The 20,468-nt window shown below is 49.5% G+C and overlaps 2 protein-coding genes across 11 annotated transcripts; one reads left to right on the top strand and one right to left on the bottom strand.

Annotated features, from left to right (window-relative positions):
• Positions 1-47: 47 nt before the first annotated feature.
• Crip3 (cysteine rich protein 3) lies at positions 48-14,561 on the top strand. 2 transcript variants are annotated; one of them, XM_004846510.3, is made up of 8 exons: positions 48-10,046; positions 10,261-10,355; positions 10,586-10,643; positions 10,742-10,873; positions 11,529-11,600; positions 11,685-11,779; positions 11,873-11,930; positions 12,097-14,561. In XM_004846510.3, exons 1-8 carry the CDS (start codon positions 10,004-10,006, stop codon positions 12,156-12,158), a joined length of 615 nt encoding a protein of 204 aa, XP_004846567.1. In that variant the 5' UTR covers positions 48-10,003; the 3' UTR covers positions 12,159-14,561. The 2 variants fall into 2 exon arrangements, with proteins under 2 accessions (XP_004846567.1, XP_087040717.1); XM_087184591.1 differs by lacking the exon at positions 10,742-10,873.
• On the bottom strand, positions 12,447-18,824 carry Slc22a7 (solute carrier family 22 member 7). 9 transcript variants are annotated; one of them, XM_087184590.1, is made up of 10 exons: positions 18,558-18,824; positions 17,296-17,399; positions 17,021-17,175; positions 16,744-16,912; positions 15,720-15,843; positions 15,327-15,436; positions 14,773-14,987; positions 14,382-14,490; positions 13,594-13,800; positions 12,447-13,240 (listed from the first exon to the last, which is right to left on the bottom strand). In XM_087184590.1, exons 1-10 carry the CDS (start codon positions 18,762-18,764, stop codon positions 13,195-13,197), a joined length of 1,446 nt encoding a protein of 481 aa, XP_087040716.1. In that variant the 5' UTR covers positions 18,765-18,824; the 3' UTR covers positions 12,447-13,194. The 9 variants fall into 9 exon arrangements, 8 of the variants coding, with proteins under 8 accessions (XP_087040716.1, XP_087040712.1, XP_087040711.1 ...); XM_087184586.1 differs by having other exon boundaries at positions 16,744-16,846; positions 17,296-17,425; positions 18,084-18,681; XM_087184585.1 differs by having other exon boundaries at positions 17,296-17,425; positions 18,084-18,675.
• Between the last annotated feature and the right edge of the window lie 1,644 nt (positions 18,825-20,468).

The raw sequence follows: 20,468 nt of genomic DNA, 5'->3' as shown, positions 1-20,468 counted from the left end.
GTCTCCACTTTCCCAAAGTATAAGCACTGTTGTGACTGCTCTCTCAGGTGTTTCTGGAAAAAACTGAAGTGAAATTCACATCATAAAATATGTGATATTTTCATTGTCCCAAATTAAAACCCTGTATCCCTTAAACAGTTAGTGATCATTCCCATTTCCCTGCAGTCCCTAGCACTCACTAATCTGTTTACTGTCTCTATGGGTTTACCTGTCCTAGATATTTCCTATAAGTGGAGTCATATAATATGTGACCTTTTATGTCAGTATTTTTTTACTTAACATAATGTCTTTCAAGTTCATCCAGGCTGTAGCAGGCTGTAGCAGTTCATCCAGGTAGCAGTGTTTGTTCCTTTTACAGCAGAATGAGATAGATAGACAGACAGATAGATAGATAGATAGATAGATAGATAGATAGATAGATAGTTGGTTGGATAGATCTCATTCTCCACTCGTTAGTAGACATTTGAGTTGTTTCCATCTTTTGGCTATTGTGAATAATACTGTTATGACCACTCATATGTGTTCTTATATGTATTTGAGTCTCTGTTTTCAGTTCTTTTCAGTATATATCTAAAAGTGGTATTGCTAGGTATATGGTTATTCTATGTTTTATTTTTTGTGTGGTGCTGGGGATGGAACCCAGGGGCTCACAAATATTAGGTAAGAGCTCTACCACCAGTGAAGCCAACATTTCTTGTTAGAAGTTTTTATTTTATTTTATTTTATTTTATTTTATCTTTTGAGACAGGATATCACTATGTAGCCCAGGCTGGCTTCAAACTCAGTGATTCTCCTGCTTCTGCCTCCTGAGTGCTGGGATTACAGGCATGAACCACCACACCTGGCCTAGAAGTTTTTAAATTTTGATACAAGGTCTCACTGTGTAGTTCAGGCTGGCCTTGAACTCCCAGTGATCCTCTTTCCTCAGCTTTCTGAAGGGAGGATTGCAGGCATGCGCCACCCTGCCCGGCATGTTTTGGTAATTTTTCTGTTTCTAGGAATTTGTGCATTTCATCTAGACTTTCAAATTTGTTGGCATACAATAGTTTGTGGTATTCTTATAATCCTCCACTCAGAAGCAAGATACTCCTTGAAGCCTCAAACTCCCATAACCCTTAAAAGTTTTTATCTGGAAATTAGAGTGTGTCTTTCCTTATGATACCAGAAAGTAACAGGGAGGATGCTGATTAGTCTAATTTGAGCCATATTTCTATACTTGAACAGTTACCATGGCCAGCCAGGTGGATAGAGCACTTAGACTAGGCCCAGCTCGCAAGTACTCTAAGGAAAGGAAATGTCTACCTCAATGGATTAAGTGGAAGTAACCTGGAATGGGGGGAGGTGAGGTTTTCCAAATGAAATGGTCCTAAGTGGAAACTTTAAATGTCCCCTGTAAAGCTGCAAAGATTCCGTGCCCTCTTTATGTGTAGACTTTATTTCTGGGGCTTTTTATCAAGAGGTGAGTGTTCAAGTTCTCCCCTAAGACACTGCCTTTGGGGAGGGGGATGGTCCTGGTGGGAGAATAGTGATAACAGACAAGGACTTTAATGCCCTGCGTATTCCAAAAACTTAGGGCATGGGCTGGGATGTAGCTCTGTGGCAGAATGCTGGCCTAGCCTAAAGCAAAAGAGAAAACAAAACTTAAAAAAACAAGCTTAGGAGAGAAGAGGAAAGGCCCAATCATTCTGCATTTGGAAAGAGGCTGGAATTCACTTGACTCTTGATTCTGTGACCTTGAGCTTCATACAGGAAATGAAAGTCTCCAGTGAAAGGTAAAAAATTTACATATGTCTGGATTCATAAGAAAAACTTGTTTCAGCCACATTAACATAGCTTTAGAAGCTGGGAGCTCCCCCACCCCCATAGTACCAGGGATCGAACTCAGGACCTTGTGCTTACAAGGCAGGCACATGCCACTGAGCTAAATCCCCAGCCATGAGAAGGCCCTTTTTTTTTTTTTTTTGGTACGGGGATTGAACTCAGGTCCTTGTGCTTGCCCAGCAGGCGGCGAAACCACTGAGCTAAATCCCTGGCCCAGGTTGATTTCTTGATAACAGTCATTCTTTCTGGAGTGAGATAGAATCTCAGCATTGTTTTAATTTGCATCTCTCAAATGACCAGTGATGTTGAACAATTTTTCATATATTTATTCGCTATTTCTACTTCATTGTGTGACAAGTGTCTATTCATTTCAGATGCCCATTTTTGGATTGGGTCTTTTTTTTTTCCTCCTTAAATTCTTTTATTGGTACATTCTAGGTATACAATACATTTACATTTACCATTGGGTATTTGTACCTGTACATGATGTATCTTGGTTTTTATTTTTTTCCCCATTACCTGTGCACCCTTCACCCCTTCCATCCTTCCCTATTAACATAGGCTTCATTTCCATTTTTTAATTTCTTTTCTTATAATTTTTTCCTTTCCCTTCTTTCCTTTTCCCTTCCCCTCCCACCACCCCTACACCTTTGGACCTTTTCCTATTTCAAAGTATCAATTATTCGTTATTAATCCTTTTAATCCTTATTTACACTTTCAGTTTCTCACACTAGAGAAACTATTTGGTATTTACACATGTGTGTCCTATTTATTTCACTTAAGAGTGTGGTCTCAATATGCATCCATTTAGCTATAAATGACTCTAGTTTCTCGTTCTTTATGGCTGAGTAGTACTCCATTTTATTTAAAAAACCCACATCTTCTTTATCCAGTCTCCAGTTGATGGGTACTTGGGCTGTTTCCAAGCTTTAGCTATTACAAACTGTGCCGCTATAAACATGGGTGCACAAAAATCGCTGTGGTATGATTCTTTTAATTCTTTGGGGAAGATACCCAGCAGGGGAATAGCTGGGTCAAATGGGACCTCTAGCCCTAGTTCTTTGAGGTATCTCCATACTGATTTCCACAGTGGTTGCACCAGTCTGCACTCCCACCAACAATGGAGAAGGGTTCCTTTCTCCCCAAACCCCTGCCAGCATTTGTTATTGGTTGATTTCTTGATAGCAGCCATTCTTTCTGGGGTGAGGTGGAATCTCAGTGCTGTTTTCATCTGCATCTCTCAAATGACCAGTGATGTTGAACATTTTTTCATATGTTTATTTGCTGCTTTTACTTCTTTGTCTGAGAAATGTCTGTTCATTTCAGATGCCCATTTTTGAATTAGGTCTTTGAATTTGAGGGGGTCTGATTTTTTTCAGTTCTTTATATATTCTAGATAGTAGTCCTTTGTCTGAGGTACAGCTGCTAAAAATTTTTTCCCACCTTATAGGTTGTCTCTTAGCTCTGTTGGTGATTTCGCTTACAGTGCAGAAGCTTTTTAATAAGATGAGATCCCAGTTGCTGATTCTTTGTGCTAGTTCCCATGCTACTGAGGTTTTGTTCATAAAGTCTTTTCCTATGCCAGTGTCTTCAAGAGTTCTACCTAACTTATCTTCCAGCAAGTTCAGTGTTTCTGTCTTAATATTTAGATCTTTAATCCACTTCAATCTTAGTGTAGTGCATGGTGAGAGGTATGGGTCTAGTTTTAATCTTTGGCAGGTTGAAATCCAGTTTTTCCAACACCATTTATTAAATAGGCTATCTTTCCTCCAATGAGAGTGTTTGGCTCCTTTGTCAAAGATGAGGTGGCTGAGTACATCTGATGTTGTTTCTGCATCTTCTAATCTATTCCACTGATCCTTGGGTCTGTTTCTGTCCCAGTACCATGCTGTTTTTTATCACAGTAGCTTTGTAGTATAGTGTCAAGTTGGGGATTGTGATACCCCCTGCCATGTCTCTGTTGCCTAGAATTCCTTTTGCTATTCTGGGTCTCTTCTGGTTCCAAATGAATTTTTGGATTGTTTTCTCTAGTTCTCTGAAGTATATTGTTGGAATTTCAATCGGCATTGCATTGAATCTATATAGTGGTTTTGGACGTATGGCCATTTTCACTATATTGTTTCTTCCTACCCAGGAACAAGGGATGTCTTTCCATTTTCTTATACCCTCCTCGATTTCCTTTTTCAGAGTGCTATAGTTTTCAGTGTAGAGGTCTTTTGCTTCCTTTGTTAGGTTGATTCCTAGATATTTCAGTTTTTTGGATGCTATTGTAAAAGGAATTGTTTCCCTAATTTCTCTCTCAGTGAGCCTGCTATTTGTGTCTAAGGAGGCTATCACTTTTTGAGTGTTGAGCTTATATCCAGCTACTCTACTGAATCTGTCCATTAGGTCTAGAAGTCTTTTGGCTGAGTTTTTTGGGTCTTCTATGTAAAGTATCATATCATCAGCAAATAATGACAGTTTAACTTCTTCCTTTCCTATCTTTATTCCTTTTATTTCTTTCTCTTGTCTAATTGCTGTGGCTAATGTTTCCAGAACTATATTGAACAGGAGTGGTAATAGTGGGCATCCTTGTCTTGTTCCTGATTTTAGCGTGAAAGTTTTCAGTTTTTGACCATTTAGTATGATGTTAGCTATTGGTTTTTCATAGATAGCTTTTATCAGGTTGAGATAAAGATCTTCTATGCCAATTTTCTGTAGGGTTTTTATCGTGAATCGGTGTTGGATTTTGTCGAATGCCTTTTCTGCATCTATTGAGATGATCATATGGTTTTTGTCTTTGACTCTGTTAATATAGTGTATTACATTTATTGATTTATGGATGTTGAACCATCCTTGCATCTCTGGGATAAATCCGACTTGGTCAGGGTGTATGATCTTCTTGATGACCCTCTGTATTCTGTTTGCCAGTATTTTGAGGATTTTTGCATCTATGTTCATTAGGGAGATTGGCCTGTAGTTCTCTTTTTGGGTTGGGTCTTTCCCTGGTTTTGGAATCAAAGTAACACTTGCTTCCAGGAATGAATTTGGAAGCCTAGCTTCCCTTTCAATTTCCTTGATGAGTTTAAAGAGTAATGATGATAGTTCTTCTTTAAATGTCCTATAGAATTCAACAGTGAAGCCATCAGGACTTGGAGGTTTTTTTGTTGGTAAATTTTTTATTACATTTTCAGTTTCACTCACTGTAACTGGGGTGTTTAGAATTTCTGTATCTTCTTCATTTGACTTTGGCAATTTGTATGTATCTAGGAATCTGTCCATTTCTTCTGTGTTTTCCATTTTATTAGAGTACAGGTTCTTGAAGTAGGTATTGATGATCCTCTGGATTTCTGCTGGGTCTGTTGTGAGTTCACCTTTTTCATTCTTAATTGCATAGATTTGAGCCTTTTCTTTCCTTTTTTTGATAAGGTTGGCTAAAGTTTTATCGACTTTATTCTTTTGAAAAACCAACTCTTTGATTAATTTTTTGTATCATTCTCTTAGTCTCCATTGCATTGATTTCTGCTCTGATCTTTATAATTTCCTCTCTTGTACGAGCTTTGGGTTTGTTATGCTCTTCTTTTTCTAGGAGCTTGAGGTTCTGCATTAGGTTATTTATCTGAGTTCTCTCCGTTTTCCTAATATGGGCATTCACTCCTATGAATTTCCCGGGTAGAACTGCTTTCATTGTGGCCCACAGATTCCTGTATGTTGTACTGGCATTATCATTTACTTGTAGAAATTGTCTAATTTCTTCTTTAATTTCCTCTGTGACCCATTGGTTCTTCAGGAGGGTGTTATTCAATTTCCATGTGTTTGTGGGAGTTTGGGAGTTTCTTATGTTATTGATCTCCAATTTTATTGCACTGTGGTCTGATAATATACAAGAGGGTAATTTCAATTCTTTTACATTTACTTAGACATGTCCTATGAGTTAGCATGTGGTCTATTTTGGAGAATGACCCATGTGCAGCTGAAAAGAATGTGTATTCTGATTGTGTGGAGTGGAACACTCTGTAAACATCTATTAAATCCATTTGTTCAATAGCTTGGCTCAGTTCTAGAATTTCATTGTTGGATTGGGTCTTTAAATTTGGGGGGGGGTCTCTTTTTGTTTTAGTTTTTTTATATTCTAGATAGTAGTTCTTTGAGGAATACCTGGCAAAAATTTTTTCCCATACTGTGGGTTGTCTCTTCACTCTGTTGATGGCTTCTCCTGCTGTGCAAAAAGCTTTTTAATAAGATGAGATCCCAGTTGTTGATTCTTTGTGATAATTCCTGTCCCATCGGGGGTTTGTTCATAAAGTCTTTGCCTACACCAATGTCTTTGAGACGTCTACCTACTCTATCTTCTAGCAGATTAAGTATTTCTGTTTTAGTATTTAGATCTTCGATCCATTTTTTTTTTTTTTTTGGTACCAGGGATCGAACTCAGGACCTTGTGCTTGCAAGGCAGGCGGTGGAACCACTGAGCTAAATCCCCGGCCCTTCGATCTATTTTTTTGATCCTTGATCCAGTTTGAATTTAGTTTAGTGCATGGTGAAACATATGAGTCTAGTTTCAATCTTTGACATGTGAAAAGCCAGTTTTTCCAACACCATTTATTTATTTATTTATTTATTTATTTATTTATTTATTTATTTTTGGTACCAGGGATCGAACTCCAGTCCTTGCACTTGTGCAGCAGGTGGCGAAAACACTGAGCTAAATCCCCGGCCCTTCCAACACCATTTATTAAAGAGGCTATCTGTCTAACTGTGAAGGTGTTTGGCACCTTTGTCAAAGATAAGATGGCTGAGTGTGTCTGGAGTCATTTCTGCATCTTCTAATCTGTTCCATTGATCCTCAGGTCTGTTTTTTTGCCAGCACTATGCTGTTTTTAATCACAGTAGCTTTGTAGTATTAATTTCAAGTCAGGAATTGTGATGACCCCTGTGGAAGACCTATTTTTGTATATTATAAAAAAATTCCCTCCCAGATCTTAGTATATATTTTCGCTTTTTTTTTTTTTTTTTTTGGTACTGGGGATTGAACTCGGAACCTTGCGCTTGCACAGCAGGTGCTGGAACCACTGAGCTAAATCCCCAGCCCTCCAGATCTTAGTATGAAGATAAGGAAGTTTCTACTACTTTACAGCAACTCCAAGGAGCATTCCCATCATCTCAAATTTATAGACAAGTTTCACTCCTCTTTTTTCCCTCAGTTTCCAGTATACATATATTTTCATCTTGCAACTTACTTGAAGGTAATTATCTTTACATACTCTCAGGTGAAATGTACATTTCCAAGTGATTCTTGAAAAGCCAAATCCAACCTTGCTTGAAAAACTCAAAGCTGTTGCTGGTTTCTTCACATGCATAGGGTGAAGGCAGAGGGCTAGAGGGGCTTTCCTGAAATTTGGATTCTGAATTAATCCAGTTGATGCTGTTGAATCACAGCACATAAACACTCACATAGCCCTGAGCAGCTGAGCACTACTGGCTATAGAGAGAGTTCTCTCAGAGGTTCATGGCAAGATGATGCTGGGAATCAAGAAAATCTAACAGTCTCCCAGAGCCATAGACGATATTAACAGCAGTTCTCTACAGGTAGGGGAATGGATGTGTTTTTAAGAAAGCAAACTCAGTCTTTTTCTGTTTTGCTGTATGTGGTTTTGTTGTTTTGGTGCTGGAGTTTGAACCCAGGGCCATACACATACTAAGCATGAGCTGTACTACTAAGCTACATGGCCAGCCCTGTTTGTTAACTAATATAAACTACAGAAAGTAAAGCTTTCTCAGGGGCCGGGAATTTAGCTCAGTGGTTCCACCGCCTGCTGCGCAAGTGCGAGGACCCGAGTTCGATCCCTGGTACCAAAAAAAAGAAAGTAAAGCTTTCTAGTTGAGAGAAAATACAATGAGAAAGCACAAGGTTTAATGGTAATAAGGGTTTAAAAACCCTAAAACTATGAAGAAATAAGACTGAATTTTCATTGACTTACCAGAACTTAGTGATTTTTCCTTTCAGAAGTATCTAGGAACAAAGCTTTTGATGCCATAAAAGTCACTGGGGCTGGGGCTAGGGAGTAGCTCAGGCCCTGGGTTTAATCCCCAGTACCACAAAAATAAAACAGAAGTCACAAGCATACTTAAGTCTACAAAGACATAAAGTAGGTGGAATTTATAGGAGTAAACCTGACACATAATAGCAGCCATATATAAAAGGTGCTATAAAGTTTCCCTAACACTTTCCCACATCCTTTCATTTGCCATGTATTTAATGAGAGACATAAATTGTGCTACATATTAATTATGGTTAATTAGTAAGTTCCTGTGAATGACTGTAAATAGTGGGACTGGTTTGCCGCCAAAGCAAATTTTCAGGTTTTAAAAAAATTTTATACCTTGTACTTATAATCAAAATATCGGTTTAAATCATACTCCCCGTTTTGCATCACACGTGTTGATCTTAGGAAACAAACTCCTAAGACCTTCTGCCTAGGGAGCTGAGCTTCCCTCCAGGGTTTTGTTGCCAACTCTCCAACCATACCATCCCCTCCCACTCCCACATCTCTCTCACTAGCCCTCACTCACACCTGGAGGACTTGAGTATAACACTGAACATTGGTTTGTCGAGCATTGTGTGTCAGAAGCTGAGCAAGGCACTGAAAATATGGTGGTTGGCAAGGCAGCCCTAGTCACGGACTAGATTGGACTCTCTCCCTGTGTGACATCTCAGCCTTTATCAATGACAGAGGTGCTACATGACTTTCTATCAGGCTTTGTTTTCTCATTTGGTTCAGCACCCAGACAGGGAAGCATAGCTATCATGGATTGGGCCCCACAATACCCTCCAGCAGAGAGCAGTGCTGTAGGTGTGAGTGCCTGGACCCAGAGCCTGGTACTGAGCAAATGAGGGCGAGCTTAGGTTAGCAGGAATTGGTAAGGTGACATACAAATGCTATCATACAGTATGTGGCCTTTTATGTCTGGGTTTTAATGTTTTTGTGACTCACCCATATTGTAGCATGCCTCAGTACTTTCTTTTCGTGGCTCATGTTCTGTCATTTGGATGGACATTTTATTTATCTACTTACCATTTGATAGACTTTGGGTATTGTGAATAGTGCTCCTGTGAACATTTGCATACTCATTTCTCTCAGGTATCTCCATGGAAGTGGACTTGCAAGTACTATGGTAACTCCATTGAACACTTTGAGAACCTGCTAGACTGTTTTCGAAAGTTAATACCTTATTTAACAATGCCGCCAACAATGTATGAGGGATCCAGTATAGCCATGTTCTTGCATCCCTACCTTTTTATTATTGTATTATAGGTTATTTACACATCCTTGTTACTAGACCCTTAGCAGATACATGCTTACAAATGATTTCTTCATTGTATGGGTAAGTTCCTTGAAATTCTTTGCAGCACTAATGGGCCACTCTCCTTTCCCCAGTACTGGGTACTGAACTCAGAGCCTCACTGCTGCTAGGCAAGTGCTCTACCACAAAGCTACACTCCAGGTTTTGAGACAGGGTCTTGATAAGTTGCCTAGGCTGGCCTCAAACGTGTGATCCTCCTGCCTCAACCTTTTGAGTAGCAGGTACTGCAGGTATCCCATCCCTGCCAGGTGGGCTACTTTAATAAATATTTTTAAATCTTAAAGTAGAAGTGTGTGATTAGTGTTTGAGTATATTTCTAAACATTTTAATGTTATGAACAGCCATTACTATGTGCAGACCCTATTTTGACGTATCCTGGTGAGAGCTGTGGCTCCTCTGATTTCTGTGCCGGCGCTGTTGAGCGCATGTGTGTGACCGCGTCTGATTCTCATGACCTGTGAGGCAGACACTGCTGTCAGGATGTGCACTGTGTGTGTGGATGAGGACATGAGGCAGAGGAGCCGGGCACCGCCTGGCGTGGGAGGCAGCCCGGACTGAGACGGCCTGAAAAGAATAACCTCTGCAGGAACGTCCACTGCTTTAGCGCAGAGGGGGAGAGTAGTGTTTCCGCGGAGTCTGCCTAGGGACAACAGCGCCATGGGGCTCAGCGGCAGCCCCGGGCTCTTCCCCGAGGGTCCGGGCTTTGCCGACCCCCGAGGGAACAGGGCTGCATTCCTAGGGTGGGGGACAACCGAAGGGTGTGGGCGGGGCTGCGGAGGGGCGGGACCAGCCCGCTGTGTGGAGGCCGGTTGGCAGCGACTGCTGCGACGGTGGAGCCATGAGCTGGAGCTGCCCGCGCTGCCAGGAGCCTGTGTACTTCGGTGAGGTCGGGCAGGAAGGGGGCACGGGCGCGCGTGGGCAGGGGGTGCAGGGCGGGCCCGGGTGGCCACAGATGCAGTCTCACAGCCTGGTGCGGTTCCCTCTTTGCCCAGTGCACGGGCTCTGGATGCAGGATCCCGAGCAAAAGGCTGCGTGTTCCTAGGCTGGGCGGGGCGGGGTTCCCTACTCCGCAGCTGCCCACCCTGTCCCCTGCAGCGGAAAAAGTGAGCTCCCTGGGCAAGAACTGGCACCGCTTCTGCCTGAAATGTGAGCGCTGCCACAGCGTGTTGTCCCCAGGAGGGCATGCAGAGGTGAGGAGATCAGGATCCAGTCCCACATCACGCCCCACCCCAGACCCCTACTCGGGGCCACCCACAGCCAGGGCTGGGAGCTGCAGTGTGAGCTGCAGTGTGCCCTTACCCCATGGCCTGCTCTGCCTACCTGGACCACAGTGGCAGTTCTGTCAGGATACCCATTGCCCACCCCTCACTGCCCCAGCCTATCTTGGCCCTAGTGACCCCCTTCCCTCTGCTGTGCCCAGCATAACGGGAGGCCCTACTGTCACAAACCGTGCTACGGGGCCCTCTTTGGACCTAGAGGTGAGTACCAGCCCAGGAGGGCGGGCATCAGGACCCACCCTGTCCTGCCCTGCCTGTGATCCATCACCCTGGCCTCCCTGCCCGCCTTCTCCCTGCAGGGGTGAACATCGGTGGTGTGGGCTCCTATCTCTATAATCCCCCCACGCCCTCCCCTGCCAGCATCACCCCCCTCAGCCCCAGCAGCTTCAGCCCACCCAGGCCAAGGAACGGCCTCCCCCAGGGCAAGAAAAGTAAGTGAGGCTGGTGGCAGCCTTCCCTGTGCCTTCTCAGGACCCTCTGCTTTTTCTAAGTCCCATCCCTGCACCTCTGCCCCTGCAGTTTTCTCCCAGGCCCCTTCTCTGATACTCCCTCATGCCAGCTGCCAAGTTTAACAGGTAGAGAGGGCAGATGGCATTGTCACCCATTCTGTGTTTGAGGCATCCGTGGTCCAGAGAGGCCAAGTGACCTGGTAGTCACACAGCTAGCAGAGGCCATGCCATGGGGCAAAGATCTACAAGTGAGGAGTCATGGGCTAGACCAGCAGTGGGTTCCTCACTTCTCTCCACTGGTCCCTGCTCCTCTGCCATCCCGGAGTGGGCAGTGACACTGTACTCCCAACACCTGACACCCTGCCCCTGGCTGACTCCTTTATCGGCTCAGGTTTCCTAAGGATTGAGTTGCTGACAGGGCTGGGGTGGTGGCCCTGACAGGAGGCAGGTAGTCCCTGATCCAGAAGGGGGTGGGCCCATGGCCTAAAGGAAGGTGGGTGGTAGCCACCTGGGTGGGGCTCTGTGGTGAGCAAGCATGGGCTTGGGGAGAGGATGCCATGGCAAGCAGGTGCTATGGGCCTTGCCGAGGCCTTGGCCCCAATGCAGCCCTAGCTAGGGCCTCTTACCACCCTGAAAGGCTTACCCCGAATGAGAACATTCACAGGAGAGACCTCACTGTGCCCTGGCTGTGGGCAGCCTGTCTTCTTCGGTAAGTGACAATGGAGAGCTTGAGAAGGGGACCTGGGGTGGGTAGCAGAGGCAGGGAGGAACTGCCACTTATCTCCACTGCCAGCGGAGAAGGTGATGTCTTTGGGCAGAAACTGGCATCGACCCTGTCTGAGGTGCCAGCGTTGCCGGAAGACCCTGACTGCCGGGAGCCATGCTGAGGTGGGCAGGGCAGGGGTGGCGTTAGGCTGGGATGAGGATACAGGTGCTAGGAAGAGCACCAGGCTAAGAAATTCTCATCTCTCTGTGTTCCAGCATGATGGTGTCCCCTACTGCCACATCCCCTGCTATGGCTACCTGTTCGGCCCCAAAGGTGGGCAGCCCCACCCCAGACCCTGGGCCTAGAGTATGGCGTGTATGTGGTGTGAGGGATGTGTGGACAACTTCCCCTGCAGCTACTGGAACCCTAGCCCCCCAGTTCCCTCCAGCCCTCACCCCCCCCAGGCTAAGGCCTATGGTGATAGGGCTCTCTCCCATAGGTGTGAATATCGGCGATGTGGGCTGCTATATCTATGACCCAGTGGAGATAAAACCCAAATGAGCAGCTCCCAGGAGAGGTCACCCTAATGCAGGCTTCCTGCCACCCCCTCTGTGGTCCAGTGGGAGCCATGATTTCTCTCTTGGGTCCTGTGGGGTGGAGAAGGCAGGATCCTGGGTCCCTGGGCCTAGACTCCATGATAGGCCAGAGTCTACTCTAGACTTTCTCTGCCAACTCTTCCCTTTCCCATTCCTACCTAGTCGGGACACAGGCCACCCCACTACGAATGGTGCCCCCCCCCCGCCCCGCGCCTTCTCATCCCTTGTCCCAGCAAATTCTGAGGCTTAAAGGTACTTATCAAACTTTTGTTTATTGAGCCCCAGCCTCTCTGGCTTCTCTAATAAAATGTTGGCTTCCATGCCCTCAGTTCTTTGGGCATCAGGATAGACAGTCTGTTGAGTGGGCCTGGGGGTCCCTGCAGAGTGTCTTAGAGGAGGCAGGGCTGGCCTTCCCTGACTGTACTTTTGGTTCCCCTGGCCCTGGCATTGGGCAGCCCCTAGCATTATGTAGGGGACAACATGGGACAGTCCCTTCTCCAGCGCCATCTACAAGAAGCACCTTGTTCAGTTGCAGCAAAACAGATCCTGTGGTGAGGTCAGCTGAGATGCTTCATCATCATCATCATTTGGGAGATGAGGGGACTGAGGCCCAGCGAGGGAAAGCAACACACCCAAAGTCACACAGAAAATTGGTGGCAAAGCTGAGATCAGAGCCCAGAGCCAATCCAATAGCTTCCCATCTAGGGCTGTTCCCAAAGCTCCTTACTGCTGCCCCTACCTAAGAGGCACCTTTATTCACAGAATCCCCCCAGCCCCAAAAGGGGTGCCCAAGATCTCCCACAGACCACTGCTTCCTGGGAAGTAGTCCTGTTGCTGGCAGCTGAATAGTTAAAGCTGAATGTGCACAGGCAGGGGCTCCCATGGCAACTCCAGCCCTGGGCAGAGGGCTTCAGTGGCCCCAGCCCAGGTCTTAAGAGCCTGCCCTTCTGTGCTTAGCGCCTGCTCAAGAGCTGCTTGTGGAGGGCTGTGCCCAGCCGCACTCAGTTCTGGGCCTGCATCTCTTCCTCCTGAACACTGGGCAGGGCACTGGAAAGGACAGAGGAGGAACAAGGCAGGATTAGAACTTGCTGCCCTGGCCTCTCCCCTGCTCCTGGCAGACACACTGTACACCCACAATGACTCACACGCCTGTACCCTTCTGATGTGCAAGCATGGCTCAGTGCACACATAGCCCTCTCCTGAGCAGCCCCAGGGATCTGTGTGTGCACACATGTACAGACTCACCTTTTCCCTCAGGGCCTGGGCTCACTTGTGCACACTCACATGTGCCCCAGGTACACCTGAGCAGGGGGCAGGTCACCAAGCACCTGCACCCACACACATGTGCGCGCGCACACACACACACACACACACACACACTGCCAGCCCTGTGCACACACCTCATTCTCTCCACGTCCTGGATGGTCTCTGGCAGCTGTGCCCTCCTCGTCTCTGGCAGCAGAAGGGCAGTGCAGGCAGCCAGCAGGGCGATCCCCCCATAGGCAATGTTGGGCAGTGACAGCCACACTCCGTCCAGCAAGGCCGCCAGGGGGGCCAAGGAGCCACCCAGCCGGCCCACCAGTGAGCTCAGCCCTAGCCCTGTCTGCCTGTTCAGAGGGGAGCAGGGAGGCAGCTGCTTCTCGCCCTCCTTCCGGCCACGCCTGCCTCGTCAAGCTCCCTCTCTGCCCCTTTCCCAGACACCGCCCATCCACTCCCAGCCCAAGAGCCCCAGGCCAGTGTCACCAGAGTGCCAGTCAGATACCACCAAAAGAGAAAAAAAGCTACAGGCGGGATAGGAAGGAGCAGCGTGGAAGACCAGTTTGCCTGGACGCTCCCATGTCAGAGGAGCCCAACTCTTTCTACACTGAAACCCAGAAGCTCTGCGCTCCCAGCTGCTGAGAGCCGAAGGGGCGCCCCAGGCAGCTCTGCCCGGCCAGCAATAAACGGGACCGGGCGGGCAGGATGGGGCTTCCTGGGACTGTTTTCCTCCAAAGCAGGCCGAGAGAAGTTGTCTGACTTGGCTTAGGACCACACAGTACAGAAGATGAGATGCTCCACCGACTCCAGGATTTGAGTCAACACAGCCCGGATTAGCGCTGCGTTGTGGGTGCAGCGTAAAGAAAGGGAAGGGACTAACAAGCCTGAGCCCAGGTCTGTTACCTGGGACCCTGCTCTCTGGCTCCCTCACCTGAGCACAGTAGGGTACAGCTCTGAAGTGAACAGGTAGGCAGTGGTGAAGGAGGCCTCAGAAAACGCTTTCCCAATCACCGTTAGGGCGGTGCGCCAGGATTTGGTCTCTGAAGAAAAAAGGTTTCCGCAAAGGGAGGGAGAAGGAAGAGGAGGACCCAGGATGGGGGCGGAGTCTCTGCAAGGGGAGGTGTAGGACGGGGGCGGGGCTTGCTCACAGGAGGAGGGGCCGTAGTGGGGCGGAGCCCTGGTGGGTGGATCTCCTTTGTAGGAGGCTGGGTGGACGGGATCCCGGATTAAGTGTGGATATATGGGCGTGGATCTTTTTCATAAGGGGCGGGTCCCTGGGGGGCAAACTGTTTCTCAGGAGGCGGGGCAGTGGTGGGGCTCACCCGAAGGCACCAACAGTCGTACACCGAAGGTCAGTGCAGCGCCCACCAGCATGCCCACCTCCGTAGGCCGGCGCCCCACGTAGCGCACCAACAGGTAGACCACCAGCTTGGAGGGCACCTCCACCGCCCCGAAGAGCAGCTGCGTCTGGTACACGGTCAGCCCGAGCCCCGACAGGTCCAGCGTGAGGCCATAGTAAGAAAAGTTCACCCCGAACCTGGAAGGAGCAGCAGCACCATTCAGGGACCCTTCTCGCCCCTTTGTTCTCTCTGCTCAGGAGCTTTGGGCTTTTAGAGGAACGGTCTGCCCTTTCTGGGCCTGCCTGGCACTTCCCGCCACCCATGAGCCCTCTGAGCCTATGATATGCCAGGGCTAGAGGGTCATGACCACAGTCTTCACCAGTAGTCCATTTTACAGTCCCTGGAAGGGACTGAATAGGGCCAGGCAGGGAAGAGAAGCAAAGCCTGAATTTGAACTCCTTGCTGCCCGCTCCATCTACATCCTCCCCAGGCAGATGACTCCTCCTAGCCCCAGTCACCCCCAGCTCCCGCCTCACCACACCATCATGCAGCACAGCGAGATGTGTCGCAGCCGCGGTGTGCGGAACAGGTCCAGGTACGAGGGTCTCCGGACCACCCGTTCAGCTGCTGCCACTTTGCTCAGAGCCTTCAGGGAGAAGGGGATGCTGTGGCTCAGAGTTGGTCTCAACAGGCTCATGGGGTTCCTGCTCTCTCTCTGGGTCTCTGTGCCTCCCCCTGCTGTGGCAGAGTTGGAGGGGCACAGGGAGCTTCAAGGTGGACCCTGAGTGAGTTATGTATCTCCCAGGCCAGACAGGATGTCATAATGTGTTTGGAACTCTGCACTGGGGTCAAACACTTTTCCTACTACCTGTGGGGCTCCCTGAGAGGGGTACTGCACACAGTCCCCCCCCCCAAACACACACCCTCACCTCCATGCTCAGGCTATCCTCGCCCACAGAGCGCCCATTGAGCCTGGCACAGTGGAGCAAATAGCTCTGGGCCTCCTGCACACGGCCCTGGGTCAGAAGCCAGCGTGCAGACTCGGGCACCCACCTAGAGGACAGCAGGAGGCCCTTCAGTCAGAGTCAGCCCCATTAACCAAGTCTCCCTCCTGGCCCATCATAGGCAGTCAGCTTCTAGATCAGTGATGCAAACCTTTCAGAGATGAATGCCCAAACTGCAACTCAAAACCCACTTATTTATCCCAAATATCAGCACTGCAATTAAACCTGAATACTGAGGTTTTAGTTTAGAAAAAACAACTCACACATTAACATCTTTTGTTTAAAAAAAAACCCACAAAAAACACGTGTGCCGTAAGTTCCCTCCACTTGAAGGTCATCTCCTCCCACTCCCCATTTGAGCTTAGTATTTTTCTAAGGTCCATTATAAAAGCCCCCTTTTCCCACACTTCCCTGCTCAGCCTGAAGGTTCCTTCTTTACCCAACTGAGTTGCTCACTCCCCAAACCTTAGCTCCCGGCACCAGCCAAACACTTCTCCCCCAGGGCACAAGAGGGACAGATGAACTGATTTCCAGAAAGACCAGCGAGCCAGGCCATCTTGGGAAGCATGGGAGGTCACCCTGCCTGGCCTCCTGCCCTGTTACCCCACCCCCGCCCCTGCTCAGCCCACCCCTCCAAGGCTAACCTGGGCTTCTGCTCAGCACTGTCTTTATCTTTGTCTCTCCTGCCTTACTGTCTCTCCCTCTGTCTCTTTGAATCTACCTTTCAGTTCTGGTCTCTGTTGCTGTCTCTCACTGGTTCTACCTCTATCTTTCTGTGTCTTGTTCTCTGTTTCTGTGGCTCTTTCGGTGACTCTCTCTGTCTCTTGGGTCACTGGCTCTGTTTCTTTCCCTTTGTCCCTCAGTGTCTCTGTCTCCCAGTCTTCGTCTCTGATTAATTCTCTCTTTGGTTTCCTGCATCCCACACTTCCCAGCTGCCTGCATTCCTCACCAGATGCTGATGATGCCCAGGACCAAGGGCAGGGTGACAGCCAGCAGAAGCCATCGCCAGTCCCGTATCAGGTACCCAACCAGTGCCAGCAGCGTGACGCCTCCTGACCAGAATATGGTGCTCAGGACACCAGCCACTGTGCGGTGCTCCACATCCAGCCACTCCAGCTCTACACCCGGGCGGACCAGGGAAGGCAGTTAGTGGGGCCAGGTGGCCTCTTGTGCTGCCCTTGCTCCTTCCAGCCCTCTGGGCCCTGTCTGTCCCTGGTCTGCCTCACCTAGTGGCAGCACAATGACAGTGAAGCCAGCCAGGGCCAAGCCAGTGAAGGTGCGGGTGATGGCAAACATGATGTAGTTGACCGAGGCCACAGATGCCAGGCCCAGCACCAGGGAGCTCACATAGGCCACCAGCAGCAGGCGCCGCCGCCCAAACCTGTGGGTAGTCACACGGTGTCATTGCCCGTAGAGATGCCAAGGAGCCCCAGCCCCCACTGGTGAAAGAGGGGTCCCCCCACCTTGCCTGCTCCTGTATTCACCCAAGGCCTCAATCTACCTGTCGGACAGGTATCCGAAGATCACAGCGCCCACCAGCACGCCGATGAAGAATAAGGTGGATGTCACTTTGTTCAGGCCTTTGTGCTCGCACACCAGGTTCCACTGCAAGGATAAGCAGGTGGGGCCTCCTGTGGGTAGAACCCCCTCTCCAGTTGGCACCAGCCTCTCCTCTCCAGATGCTGGGGCCTTCTGAGGACACCCATGCCTATCAGCTACCTTGATGCCAGGAAATGACACCCCTCAACTGTTTACCCCTGCATCACAGGTGGGAGACTTTGCCCTTCCCCAATCCTACAGCTACAGTTCCTTTCCGGGCCTGGACCACAATACAAGAGTCCTGCCACCTCCCCTCAGATGGATATGCAGGGCTGGGGTGCAGCTCAGGGGCAGAGCACTTGCCTAGCATGCATAAGGCCCTGGATTCCATTCCCAGTGCTGCAAAAACAAAAAACAAATAAAACCCAGATAGATTATTTAAATCCCACACCTGGGGCCAGAAAAGAGGAAAGGAGACGGGAGACTGCAGAAACACCCTTCTCAACTCTGTCCCTGCTCTCTGTCAGGAGCCACTATAGCCCTTTCTCACCTTAGTCACCTCCCAGGGAATGGCAAGCGCAGCGCACCTGTGGAAGGGGCCCTCATTACAGGCTGTGAGCTAAACTCCTTGATACCTCGCTTGATGCTCATGGATTCTACAGACGTGCCATCTGAGACTCAAGGAGGTAGAGGCAGGACCCTAATGCTCACAGCAACCACCCAAGGCTCAGGCAGGCCTGTCCCACTCACGTGTCCCTTGCCCTCTGGGCTCCAGTACCTCTGTAGCAATGGTGGAGGAGAACTCTGAGCTGTCATACTCCCAGCCCTCTGAGCAGGGAACTGCGGAGGCTCTGCCCTCCAGCTCCCCCAGGCTCTGCGGCGCTCTCCCCAGGGTGGAGTTGGGGAGAGCCCACGGGTGGGCAAAGCGGAGGCAGGAGCTAAATGTGCCATCAGGCTCCCGGGGCACGTGGGCCTCCAGCCACAAGTCCTGGTGGCTGATGTTGGCAGGGACGCCAGACAGGGCACAATGGTGGGAGGGCACGGCAGCCAGGAAGACGGGAAGGAGGAAATGCAGGGGCAGCAGTATCCGAGGCAGGGCCATGAGCACCAGGTTCCGCAGTTGGAAGGGCCCGAAGCCGCCCACCTGGTCCAGCAGCTCCTCAAAGTGCATGCTGCCTAACTCGGCTGTCCCCCTGCAGTACCCAGCAGGCCCAGCCTGCTCACCATACAGATCCTTGGACTCTGGAGTGGGGGGCCAATGGGCTGATGAAGGGAGCCTGCACCAGAATCCAACCCCTGGGGGTTGGCCCAGGCCTGGGCCCTCCCCAGACATCCTTGCCTGAAGGGACCCTGCCAGTCTAGCCTCCTGCCTGAGGGGAGGGCCTGCTGTCCATCCAGAGGCCAGTGCTCTGTGGCTCTGGCACTTCCCATTGGCTCAGGGACCAAGGAGGGGGCCTCGAACCACCACAGTGGAGTAGCTGGGAGTGCAGAGCCCCAAGGGTTGCTTAGCAGAGCAGTTCCTGTCCTGGATGCCCTTTGTGCTATGAAGCTTTAGGTCACTTTTGTCTGTTTTCATTCACACCCAGTCTGACCTGCAGCCCAGGACTCAGGACTGGTGGCTCAGCCCTTGGCCGGGGCGGGGGGGGGGTTTCCCATTGAGCCTCAAGGTCTCCTCTAGCCCCAGCCCTGTCACAGTCCTGCTGCCCCAGGAGCCCTCATCCCTGTGAGTCCTCCCACTGCCCCAGTGCTATTTCCAGGAGTCCTTCGGTGCCACCTGGGAGGGCTCCTGCTGGAGTCCTGCAGTGCCCAAAAGCCAGGCTTGCTCAGTCTCCTACCCTTGCTCAGTTCCTATTCCTGACCGGTAGCAAAGGCAGGGCATGAGCAGGGCAAACTCACTGTCGCTTATTCAGACTCTCCCCACTCTAGGCCAGCAGAACTGGGAGGTTGTCACACTGGGTTCTGAGGAGCTCTAGATTTCTAAGCAAGTGAACTTCCAAAGGCTCACTTGAAGAAAAGATCTATGCCAAGGGGGAAAAAAATGTTGAAAACCACTAATTTAATCTAGTTCCTGCTTTGAACAAATAAGGAGCCAAAGCCAGGGCAGGGACCTGCTGGGTCCCACAGGGATTGAGTGAACAGCACAGCTGACAGGAGGACAGGGCCCTTGACTCAGCCCAGGCCTCTCACCTTTGACCTGAAGTGATGACCGGCAGGCAATGACCCTGTCTGCTGTGGGAATGTTCCCAAAGAAGGCTGTAGGAAAGGAGTGAGTCAGGCATGCTGGGTGTGGTGGGTGGCACAACAGGGGTAGGGAGGCTGAGGGCAAGAGAAAGCTGGAGAGGTGGCAGGAGGGCACAAAGGTCGGAGTGTGTCTAGCACAGCCTATAGAGTACAGAGAAGTCTCAGACTCATCCCTGCCCTGAGGACGTTCACAGGAAGCAAGAAGCCCCAAGATCAGCTCCTGCCCTGCAGCTGCCCTGATCCCTCCGCAGCAAGCCCCCTTCCCTCCATCCTCCAAACCCACCGGCCCCTTAGCAGCTTACCTCACCATGGTCCCCTGGGCCACCCTGGGCTTCTCATCCACCTGCTGGATGCCTGCCCGCCCAGGCCAGCTCAAGGGGGACCCCCTCCTGTCCCTCTTGCTGTCACCCACATGTGACCCCTCGTGCTATTGCTTCCTCCCTCTTCAGTTCTGTAAATCCCATTCTTTATATAAAGTATGTAAAACACTATACCCTTAGTGAGGCCAGACTCGGGCACTGGCTTTGGCTACTGGCTCAGTTTGGACAATAAGACTTTCTCCCCTGCTTTTATTCCAGACATAGCCAATAATCATGCAAGGCCACCTCTGGAGCTCAGATCTAATTTGCAGCTCCTTCCACAGGGAGCAGTTCAGAGTGAATTAGATCCCTGGTGTCATCTTATTCTCTGATGTCCTGGGGAATGGCGGTAAGAGTGGTGATGTGTGGAGGCCACAGTGAGACAGGCAGGTGTGAGGTCTAACAGAGGGCAGACCGGCTCTAAACAACAGCGCTGGGTTTGACTGTATTTTAGCCACACACACCTCCAACCTGGGAATCCAAGACTGAGCTCAGCTGTCAACAAGGAGCCTTCATGCACACCTAACTGGATGGG

The sequence above is a fragment of the Heterocephalus glaber genome, unplaced genomic scaffold (assembly GCF_053883595.1).
Source record: "Heterocephalus glaber isolate CG9 unplaced genomic scaffold, H.glaber_assembly_v1.0 deba00001497, whole genome shotgun sequence".
Lineage (NCBI taxonomy): Eukaryota > Metazoa > Chordata > Mammalia > Rodentia > Bathyergidae > Heterocephalus > Heterocephalus glaber.
The sequence above is the reverse complement of the archived record's forward strand: the minus strand, read 5'-3'. Positions and strand labels throughout refer to the sequence as shown.